The 12,195-nt window shown below is 33.3% G+C and overlaps 1 protein-coding gene across 3 annotated transcripts in view; it reads right to left on the bottom strand.

Annotated features, from left to right (window-relative positions):
* ZC3H12C (zinc finger CCCH-type containing 12C) overlaps positions 1–12,195 on the bottom strand; it is a 56,417-nt gene that overhangs the window by 28,764 nt on the left and 15,458 nt on the right. For 2 of the 3 annotated variants that reach the window (XM_039868708.1, XM_039868710.1), the window contains exon 2: positions 4,324–5,078. In XM_039868708.1, coding sequence (XP_039724642.1) covers positions 4,324–5,078 — 755 coding nt within the window. Of the gene's footprint in view, positions 1–4,323; positions 5,079–10,294; positions 10,915–12,195 lie in introns of those variants that run through there. The other variant, XM_039868709.1, reaches the window with a different exon arrangement.

The following is a 12,195-nucleotide window of genomic DNA, read 5'->3' as shown; positions in this document are numbered from 1 at the left end:
TGGTTCTGTATCACTAAGACAGAGGCGATGGAAACTATGGGCTAAAAGTGGTCCACCTGAGATTATTAGCAAAGAAATATTTGTCCTAATACTCTGCACATTCACCAATAAGGCCTACCTACTAGTCAGGAGATCCAATCTATGCCAGAAACCTGGGTTCTATGACCAAGGTAGAAGGCTCATAATGGGGGGGTCATGGAAGAGATGAGTGGTGGCGGTGGAGTTTTACAATAGTTTGTTTATATAAAAAAAAAAACAACAAAACTGGTATGTCCAGCTTCTGTTCTCGACAGAAGGATCTGTGCTACAACACACTGTAGAGGTAATGATGAGGCTCTGTATTTTTCCTTATTTTATATAATATTAGGTAGAAGCTAAGAATATAAAGATATAGTTGATTTTAATGAAGTCAAGTGATTAGTACATGAAAGTACACTGAAGAAATCAAGGAATTTTAGGAATCAAAGGGGCACCAACCTATTCAGATGAAAAAAGAAGTAAAAATCATAGAGGCGTAAGTCACTGATAGAATCATAAAAAAAGTATTTGGGAGAGGAAAAGCTGAAAAAGTTACTTGCCAATTTTAACTGCAAAAAGGACCAGTATGAGGCCACTTAATCAACTGGTAATGAAATGGTTTGCGTCTATCACTTACAATGTTAGGCTTATCTTATATTGTGACCTGGTGGTCCTATACATAGAGATTGACTTTTTTATATGGCATAAAATGCTCTTTAAGATCTGTCTTAGTGTCTTCTTATCAGATAAACCTCATTTTTCACTTCCCATCTATTTTTATAGCTTTGTGCAATTCCCACACATCATTTCCTATGCTTCAATAACTTCCCTCCACACACTTTACTTGCTTGATCATTTAAGAGCCGGAGAAAGTGTTATCAATTTTGTGGTATCAGTTTCATGGCTAGCATTTAAATAAAACTAAACTGTATTCATCTTAATAGGGAACAGACCTGCCTGAGAGATCAGAAAGGAAATAAAATAGTACACTATTCTTAACCCACTTCCACATTTACTTATAGTTTATGATTATATGTATACACTTATAAATCTAGAAAAAGCTTTTATATAATAAGTAGGAAATTAATCTCAAAAGTAAAATTGTATCATATTTCATGTAACATGAAATGGGTGAAATCTCTCTGTATTTCTGTTAAATTAAGACTCTGTATTTGAAATAGGCATTTTTAAATGACTTTGCTACTTTATGTAGGTCTTATAAATAGAATATAAAAATTTATTATGAATTTTCATGAGTTCTGGTACTTTCAAAGTTATGGATGTGGTACAACCTTTCATTGTGACTGACAGTATAATGCTGCTATAATAAAAATTTCCTGTCAACTTGTTCTATTTGAAATGCCTGAAATACTTCAATTAAGGGTCAGATTAAAAGATATGATGGAGAGAAGAACTGAATCTGCATTGTCCCATCTTTATAGCAAGGGAAATAGGATGGTGCCAAAATAGTGTAGGGGTCCAAGTTTGTTTTCATAGCTATATAAGAATAGATTATTTGAAATGCCTTAAATACACCACCCATTCTTATATTAAAGTTTTCCTGTGGATAATGCTCACTGTGTGGGATGAGCAACAGTTTTATGTAAATTTTCTGTTATAAAGTACTATTGCTCGTTTCCTTCGAGAACTAGGTTTCAGTCATGTGAAATGTCAGGCTGACCCAACTGTGACATTATTTATCTAAATAATGTCCATCTTAAAAATTAATTTCTGTAGGCTCCAAGTTTTATAAATCTCATGCTCTCTTTTCCCTCAAAGGCTTGCATTTACCTCCAGTGCCAAACTGTCCACTTGTGTCTTTCCTGTCTCTTCTTTCAGAACTTTGCTTCAAAAATTAAACTCACATGCTCTGTTCCTCTCCTGTGGAGACTATCTCCAGTCCTTCAGCTTACATAGTTTCATTCTTAAAAGCCAAATGAAACAAAATCCTTTCATCTTCATCTTCCTCTTTCTTCCTTTTCTCTTGTCAGTTTTCTAGAATAATAGTCTAGCTCTATTCCTTTTCTTGGCATCCTGTAGTCCAGCTTCTATCTTTAATACCATATGGCATTCCTGAAGACAATGACCTCTTATATCCTCTGATCTTTTTTCAGCACAACCCATAGGCTATTTTCTCCTTAAAGCCTCTTTTTCTTTGAGTTTGATGACATTTGTATGTCTCTTGGTTCTTCTAGCATTATACTTTTTTTTTTTTTTTTAAACACTAGTGTTTTTCCCACTACTCTTTCTCTGGATCATCAGTTTCTTCTACCTCCCAACATACAGATATACACACTTTTCATCTTGACTAGTTCTCAACATAGGCTCTGCATCAGAAATACCTTGGCACTTAAAAAAATGATTATTTTGGTTCTGTCCTAGCACCACTGAATCAGATTTTCCAAGAGTAGAGCTCTGGAAGATGTGTTTTTTAAGAACCCTTCTGGTGATTTTGATATATGGCTATAGTTGTAGGTGTTCTGCTAGGACCTATTACACCATCCCTCATTAGTCTCTTCCTTGGTGAATTCATGGCACTTTGGCTCCCCATATTATCACTCTGCTAGGGTAATTATTCACTAATTTTGGATTATAATGAGAAAAAACCAGTATGCGGCTAAGTTTGGAAAAGATTAAACAATAGAAGTTAATTTACTGAAGGAATTCTCAAGGCCATATGAATACTTCATACCTCTATAATTTTTAAGGCCCTCTTTACTCCATTAAAAGGGTTGTTTGCATCCAAATTGATCTCCTATAATCCACTTTAAACATCACTGTCAGATTATTGGATAAGGCATAACTCTACTCTTGACATTCCCCTCCTCAAAACTCTTCAATTACCTTTGGATTAGAGCCAAGCTTAAATTCTCTAGCCTGGCATTCAATGACTTGAATCTTTTCAACTTGCTTTTTTTCTTTAGATGATGAAAAGTGTAGAGACTTTGAAGTCTAATATAACTGGGTTTGAACTGTGTTTTACCTTGGGCAAATAATTTAAATCCTACAAGTCTCATTTGCTTATAAAGCAAGATAATACTGCTTCCACCTGAAAAGATTATTTTGAAGACAAGTACGTCCTTTGCACACCCTATGTAGAAGTACTTGTTATCACCTACTAAAGCAGTGGTTCTCAAATTCTGGTATGCATCATTATTAGCAGGGATAATTGTTACAAAAGGGGATGCCTGGGCTGTACCTTCATCTGGACTTGGTAGGTCTGGGGTATGGACTTCATAGATCTCTAGAACTATCCTGTTCAATATGGTAGCCACTAGCTGCATGTGGCCTCTGGGAGGGCTAGTATGGCTAGTCTGAATTTAGATGTACTGTAAGTGTAAGATGTCCAATTTGAAGACTTAATATGAAAGGAATAATGCAAAATATCTCATTAATAATGACACATTAGTTATATTAGGCTAAACAAAAGATATTACTCACATTAATTTTACCTTTTTAACCTTTTAATGTAGGTACCAGAAAATTTAAAATGACATATGTGCCACACATTATATTATTCATTGAATAGCACTGCTCTACAATGTGGATTTTAAACAAGTTCCCCAGATGATTCTGTGTTAGGTATCTTCAGATCACCTTTTGAGAAACAATATGTGAAATTCTAAGCTCTCTGAAAGAAATGAAGGCTTATGTATCTTTGTATTCTTACAGTGTGCTGAATATTGTGGACAGTTAACTCTATAATACTAATTGAATTTAAATGCACTTTAAATTTCGACTATCAAAATACATAAAAAATATTTCATTAGAAGTTTTGTTTTTTTCTCCCCAGTTCCTAAAGAATTATTTTTGAATTATAGTTCTTCGATGAAACAAAAATGTTAAACTATAGTTTTGATTTATTCTCAAATGTTAAAAAGTTTATTTTCTAAAAGAACTGTGGTTTTCCCCTATGGTTATTTGACTTCATGTAAAAACAATTTATCTGACTAAATTCCAAAACTGTTGAATATTATTATACTCAAGTTCTTCATTTAAAACTAGTGGCTAACATGAAATCAAGAACATATGCTAACTTTTATACCATGGTAACATAGCCATATTGGGGGGGAGGGACATATCTGGGGAAAGGGGGTGGGTCTCTATTTAGTGACAAATGGGGTGAGAATGCCTGACTGCCCTGGAAATAGGGAGACAAAAACTAAAAGACAAAATTAGAAACATGTAAGTTAAAGTTAGGATGCAGAATAATCTAGACTTTAACCACTCTAGAAGAGAAACAGTCACAAAATTATAAATATCTTTTAAAGACTCGTAATAGTCACTGAAGATCTTCCCACTTACCTCATTGCCACATTGCTGCCATCGATTACTACTGGTCTCAGATTTTCTCCATCATCTGTTACAATCTCTTGCATTGGAGATTCAGACCGCTGAGATTCCAGGGAAGACGTTTCCCGCATTATACTGTTAATTGTACTAACCGTTTGTTCAGCCTCGCTTTTATTTCCAAGTTTGACAAGTTCTCCCAAAATATCATTGATTAAAGCATCGGTACCAAGTTTGTTTAGCACGAGCTGAATCTGTTCTTCAGAATAACCTAACTTAAGTGCAAACTCTAGTTTTGTTTGGTATTCTCGCACTACATCCGGGGGTTTCTTCACTTCCTTGGATATAGTCTGGGACTCTTCGGGTTTGAAGTCTTGCAAACTTTCATTGTCTTTGACTCTGTGAGGCTCTAAACAGGGAGACCTACGTAGCTGTCTGTGAGTCTTGGTTAATAAGCATGGCTCTACTGAAATGCTACTCAACTGTTCTGATTCATTATCAGAATTTGTGCTTTCTTCGGAGTCACCAGAGCTCGCATTCTCTTCAGACACCTCTTGTTCTTCCTTCCCGGAATTAACTTTATCCATTGTTGGTTTTTCTACCATTGGCCAAGGTGCAGATATACTTAAATGTGGGTCAGTGTTCTCCACGTAAAGGTGGCCTAGGTCATGCCCCGGCTGATCCTTCAAGCCCATGAAGCTGTTACGTGCACCTGACTCCACTTTGCTGCTGTTTGTTCTATATTCCTGAACGCAAAGCACCCCGTATTCCTAGAGAAAAACAGAAAATATTTAGAATTTCATATTTACTGTTTCACTTGTTTTAATAAACAAGTTGGAAAGAAGGACCAAACTACTGATTACCTATTTGGTGTTTGTCTACATCCTCGTCCCTCCCTCAACACCCTTGCCAAGGCAGTACCGTACTGTTTTCCAGATGAAGTTAGGAACTGGAAAGGCCATGTAATCCCTCCAAGGCAACAAAGTAAATAAATAGCGAAACTGGATTTTTTTTACTCAGTTTTGTCTCCAAAACCCATACTCTTCCCACTGTATCATGCTGCTTGTCAATCTTGACGGAAGCCATTTCTCCACAGTTAAAAGTCTATGTTTCTAGACTGACACATAGAACATGATCAAAAAAAAGCATGTTTTCGATATGCTATGACAGGCTATGGACATTTTCTCTAAAAGAATTCATAAAAATCTGTAAAAATCCTTTTAAAGAGAAAGCCATATGGAAAGGAAGGAAAAATTAAGTGATAATTGTAAAACTATCATTAACTTGGGGGTCAAGCTTAACAATCTAAATACATTTCAAAAATAATTCTAGTACTGAGTTCAAAGAGCACATATTCAACAATAGGCAACAAGGAATTAAATAATTACAAAGTGAATTACATTCCTTTTAAGAAATGAATAGTTTTGCCCTAATAATCTTTATTTTGTGAATATTAAATATGGTAACAATACAATTTTTAATGTTACACTACCCTTATTGCTGGGGATACTACTGTCTATTTCATTCCAGGGGGCAAGGAAATGTTTTCTTATTCTATGCACATTATAGAAGTACAGAAAGAAAATACTTCATATAAAATTAGCAGCAATAATTAGGTACACTGAATAATGTTATCTTAATTTCTTGAATTTTATGGCAGAAAATATTTCTATATCAGATAATTAACCAACCATTATCTGCATTTGGATAAAAAGTCATTTTCTTCTCCTGCTTTCCCCTTACAGGAATGCTTTTACTCTTTAAAATACTTTTGCTGTTTTTCTATTTCCTTAAAATCTATTGGTAATAACTGTTCTTTCTCTGCTAGGAACAGGTTAGCAAAATATTATTTTCTCTTGTGCTTTATTTTAAAGGACTATATTCACATTGGTAGTTTACTTATTAAGGCAATTCCATTACTAATAATATTAGTAAGCCAGTGGTAGATGAATTTGAGACTGTCATAAAACATCTATTAAAATAACCTAAAAAAGAAAATTGGAAAAACATATCATTCTAAAGCTCTTCAGTATCTTATTTACACTAGAAAGGAGCTATTATATAAATGTTAAGAGAAAATGCTTAGTGATTTTCTAAGTGATACATTTGAATGCATACTTGGTGAACTTATTAGACAGTAAAATATTTTTACATAATGAAATAAATTATATTAATTATGGTAAATACTAGAGAAGAGAACACAGAAATCTTTAGCTTGATACAATACTTAAAATTCCTTCAGGGTAGAACTCCTACACACTTCTGCAGGAGTTTCTTCAGGTTTTATCCCTTGAGAAGACAGATAACTTTAATATCATTGTTCTACTAATGTAGCATTCATCAGTTTTAAAAAAAACATCAAACTCTCCTGGCTCCTGATTGCACAACTGATAAAAAGAAATATTCCTTTGAAGGGCTCTAGATACATCTGCTCTATTATGAAGCTGTATCTATTTCAATTTTTTCTATTAATATGGATATGCATGAGCCCAATTATTTAGAATTAAAGGGATTTTGAAAGCAAATCTTCTTACTCAGCGATTTATTAACTACTGTAATATACTGACACCAAAACGCAAGTAACAAATCATAACGGCCTCTTAATAAAAGGATACAGTTAAAAGGAAAATCTGCACTGTGGCCTTCACAGAGCTCCCACCAAAAGTATCTTAAACAAGGAAAGCCTATTGGAAGCTGGGCTGCCTAGCAACCAGAAGCTCGTTGCTAAGCTGCACTCTTTTAACATGCCATCATGAATGCTAGCACAGTGAAAGAATAATCTGGTATGAACAAAAGCCTATAAAAGAGACTGGGACTTAAGTGCCTCTGGTTTACCCTCTGAGAACAATGCAGCTGCCAAACCAATCTGGAAGCTCCGACATCATTGTTCTGTAAACCCCACAATCTGCTCTGACTGCAGGAAGTGTATTTAATGGGCAACATTTTTGATCTCCCCTGAAAAGTTTGGGTTTTGCATAAGTGTTGTTGTGAGATCATTCAAGATAATAACTCACAGACCAAATCCCTGAGTTGAACTATGAAATATTATTTTAATATTGAGCTGTAATGTTTTTCTTTTGGATGATTTCAAATAAGATAAATACTTTATGAAAAAGAGAGCCAGTGCAGAAAATTAGAATGAAATGTTATGTTTAAAGCATAAGTGAAATTGTTAATTCTCTCATTTTTCAAAGAAACAAAACCAAATACCGTAAGTTTTTAAACTGAAAATTATCTACCCTAAAAAGGCATTTAAATCTTTTTATATCACCTTCAGTCAAGTATAAAAAAAGTATAGATGACACTGTGTTAGTATGCTATAAGTTTTTATATGGTTATAATACAATTGAGAGAAAAAATAGGATTATTTGTTGTTTGCTTTTTATGTTAGGCCAGATAAAAGCCTTCTGGTACATGAATGTATTTAGTGACTGCCACACACCTTCACCTTCTGATAATTCGTGTAATTTATATTTACTATTTAAACAAAAAGTCTGGAATAATTGGACTAATATGATTTTTAATACTAAGGATAAATGTAAGCTTGATTTAATCTACTTAAAAATTAACATCTAATTTTGTTGCAAAGTAATTTTTTTTCCAAAGATTCTGATTTAACTTTTTTTCATACTGACAGGCTCCTCTTTATCTCCCAGATTTCACTGGTTACCTCAGAGAAAGTTGTTCGATGTCATTTATTATTAAACAAGCAATAAAATAATTTTTAGTTCCTATAAATCAACAGACTAAATATAACATAGTACAAATAAGGGCAAATAAGTTCAATAACCAGGTCTGTAAACTGCGTTTATCTTCTCCACTACATAATACAAATTTGAAGAACCTGATTTGTATTGGCCCAAATGGTAAAGATTTGTTTTTTTAAAAACTTTAGTCTCTAAAATACTTCCTTACCCACATGTAATTAGGAAATGATTGCCCTAACTTAATATGGCACTTAAAAAAAAGAATTTGGCAATATCTTGAAATAATTCAATAAAAAATTAAATGCTGAGATTTAAAAACTGATAAAAGATTTTCATATGCTACTGTACTTGTTAATGTAATGTGTAAAACTTACAAGGAATTATAAGATATCTTAGGACAAAGAATGATATAAGATCTTTTGTTCAATGCCTTAAAAATGATCTATATAATTTTTAAACAAAAAGATAGCAAAGACACTAATTACATCATAAAATTTATTATTACACATAAGGTAGAAATTTTTTCTCTTTAATTTTGAAATTATTAGACTTTTAAGTTTTGTAATTACTCAATTGCAGGTGCACATAAATCACCTTTAAGTGAATCAGCTATTAGCTAATAAAGGTAATTTTCTTCATTTCATGTAGAAGCACATAGACAAAGTTTCACACACAAAGTAGGTAAGAGTTTATACTGATAGTTATTAAAAAACTGCAAGAAATATGGCTTAACTTTTAAACTTTATATCAGGAATCCATTATAATTGGCTTTAACATAGTATATACTATACATACTATATTCATGAACACAAAAATATTAAGCAAAAATACAATGGTCTGAAAAAAAGATTTCTACACTTAAAAGCTATGAATTCTCTCCAGATAGTGTAGAGAAACTTAAACAATTTTCCTTGCTAAAGGCCTAATACGTTAAAAATCAAATAATACTGTTCGTTGAAAAAGAACTAAATTTTCATGCTAATTTTATAGATGATGAATAAGTATTAATTGTTTTAATTGCTAAAAAGAAACTTTACATTAGCAGGTTAAGGACATAATGGTTATTTACTAGAAATTTGTTGCATACATACAAATTCCCTGTTTAGTGAGATTTTCTGAAAGTTCTCATTAGATGACTTGGGTAATCCATCTCAGATCCAGTAAATATAATTTGTTTTATATTCTAAAGAACTTCATATTAATCAGGAATATTAGACCATAAACTTGTTAAATCAATTTATTTGTTTGAAATGTAAATCTACAATGCCATAAAGTAGGTTTTGGTTGTTACCCAAATGGTAATACTAAGAGAACAATGAAAATAAAATAATGAATATGTAATAAATACCTACTGCTGTAGTCTCTGTGTATTTAATTACCATTGTATTTCAGTGAGTGCTGTTGTCTGCATCCCTCTAGCTAACAAAGGAAGATGTCCCTTTGAACAGATTGGTTAATGCTCTAGGGCAACAGATGTCTACTGGAACTGCAGGAGACCAGCAACTGGTGGCCTGCCCATCTTCTGAAAACTTTCAATAGACTTATGCATATGTTCACACAATAGGGCATGTGGTAGAAATGAAAACCTCTTTTTAACCCTTGATGCTCTCTCTTTCCCTCTGAACTGACAGATGAAAGTCTTTGTCTCCTCCTTTCCCCACTATAGAACTCCTGAAAGCAACAGTTCTTCAAAGGACATCTTCAATCTAATATCTGAAACTAGTACAAGGAAAGGAAAGGTGGGAGAGAAGAAATTTAAAACTATACATGAGTACTGAAACTGCTGACAAAGCAACTGAATGCTTAATCATCATTTTTTAAAACAAGCTGTTGGAAACATCTACCTAAATCAATCCATCTTCCCAAGCTGGGTTTTTAAGACAACGGAAAAATCCATCAGATCTTACTATCATTTCATAGCACTTAGGCCTGACAGTGACACCTTAAGAAGCATAAGAATGTGACAAGATAAAATCTAAATTCATTGTTCATCTAAATATCAGAACACGTTATAACTTATCTTTAAGTACCAATGATTACATGCCATGCCTGATGCCCTGCAAATGCTCATGAAGCTGTAATTATAAAACTCCAGAATTTCAAAATGTAAAAAATCTGCTTCACAGACATATTTTACAGAAAGAATTTAATTATCTGGTATTTTGGCACCATGTAATAATTTGTAGACTTTTGTTTGAGGTGCTTTCTATTTTATACATAGTTCAAACTAATATTTTGAATATTTACAAAAATTTAACTTTCAAGGCACAGATACTCACGTTAGCAGGAAAATGCAAAGACATTGGTTTCTGTAGCAGCTTCAGCAGTAACTCCTTAACACAATTTTAGCTGCAGACTTCCAGGCAGGCAAGAAGAACAATGAATGGTTGAACAGATGGAATGGCAATGTCTTTGCTTAACCTATTACCGAGTGGCATAACAGCCAATCGTAGGACAGAAAACTCACAATTAGTTGGCCAGGCAGATGCAAGCCAACCTCAGCACCCTGCGTCCAGGTTTTTAAGATAAGCAAGTTGATGTCATTCTTGGGGTCTGCCCGGGGCAGCATGTGTATTAACGAGGGGTGTGCGGCAACAATAGGCCATACAAAGCTGACTAGTAGGCAGCTGCTCTTTGAGAACAGAGTCATTAGGGAGCAGGCTGCCAACAAGAAACACCTGGCCTGGGCAGACTTCAGCGTTTCCTCCTTGTTTTTAATGCATGAAACAAAGAAACCAATTATACTTTAAAGTAGTAAAAGTTGCAGGTTTCCCAAAAGTTGAGGCTATCCTCTAGTCTATTAGCTTATTGTTTTTGAGAAATAAAGAAAATGAGGTGTGTCAAAGTAGTAACTAATGACTGTAGCAATCCCTTTTCTTTCATAAATGAGTTACTGGTGAAATGAGACAGAAGGCATAATAAAACTATTTCCTTGGAAACACTGAGAAATATAAAATATTTGTAAGTTAATTTGTTGAAAGACAACAAAATGGAAAAAAAGAGAGATGAAAGACTGCCAAAGGAAAAGATTTAAGACATTACAAACAAATTGATTTTAAAAAGTTCGCTGAAAGTTTAGTGTAGTAAGGTAAAATGAGTTTGGTCCAATGACTCATCTAAACTGTACATTTACACAAACTAACTTCACGCCATCTATGTACATCAAATAGCAGTGCAAAATTCTTTTATAACGGATACTAATCATGTAAATAAAAGCAAAATCTTCATTATACCTGTTAAAAAGTATCTGCACTTCATAAAATTTATAAGATGTAATAATACTTAAATTCCAGTTTAAGAACTAGTTAACTTTATAAAGAAGAAATATTGTGGTATTTTTCAAGGAGATAAAGTATACAAAAATCAGCCATCTCAGTGAGGAAGCTTGTTATCCCTGATGTATTATGAGTTCCAGACTGTAGTATTTATAATGCTATGGAATACTTGCTATTGAGGGATGCCTAAGTTATATCTTGAGTGGCCTCTGATTATGAAAAATATTCAATCAAATTTAAACATCATCAGATGTTGTGAGACTATTTCCCTACTAAAAAGGAAATCTAGAGCAGTCCTATTTGTGATGAAGTACAGACACACATCTTTTCATTCTAGTGCAAATTAAGTGTAAAGGGAAAAAGCTGCTCTTAAAATACAATTTTTTGGTTTAGGCTAATTGATCCAGAATCTAGGCTTTTCCTTGATAGAATCATGAACTCTAAAGATACAGAATTTGGTTAGAGTACTGCAAACAATCTAAATCCATCTCTCTCTTCACATACACAGAGGCTATTCGCAATTAAGGTCATTTGTGAATACTTGGAAAAATATAATATAGTTGGGATTCTTGGTCAGGTCCTTATTGTGCCCAAATGTAAATGAGCTCTTCTCTATTTAAAAAATAAGAGGAAGATGTACTCTACATGGCAAAAATTTTCCAGTCATCTCACAGAAAACATTCCTTATGGCTACTAAAAGCCTAAAAATTCTTGTTGCCAGAAAAAATTAAAGTATGATATTCTAGATCACTATTTGTCTATATTTTTCCTCAAAAGAGCTTCATATTTTATCAAAGGATGTCATTTAAAAAATGTAAGAAAATTTAAAAGCTGAAAATTTTTTTTAACTAAATGTAATTATTAGGTTCTGAATGTCAAACTAATTTCTAAAGCAAGAATTATTC

This window comes from Pteropus medius, unplaced genomic scaffold (genome assembly GCF_902729225.1).
Source record: "Pteropus medius unplaced genomic scaffold, Ma_sr-lr_union100, whole genome shotgun sequence".
Classification (NCBI taxonomy): Eukaryota; Metazoa; Chordata; class Mammalia; order Chiroptera; family Pteropodidae; genus Pteropus; species Pteropus medius.
This window is presented reverse-complemented; position numbering and strand designations above follow the sequence as displayed.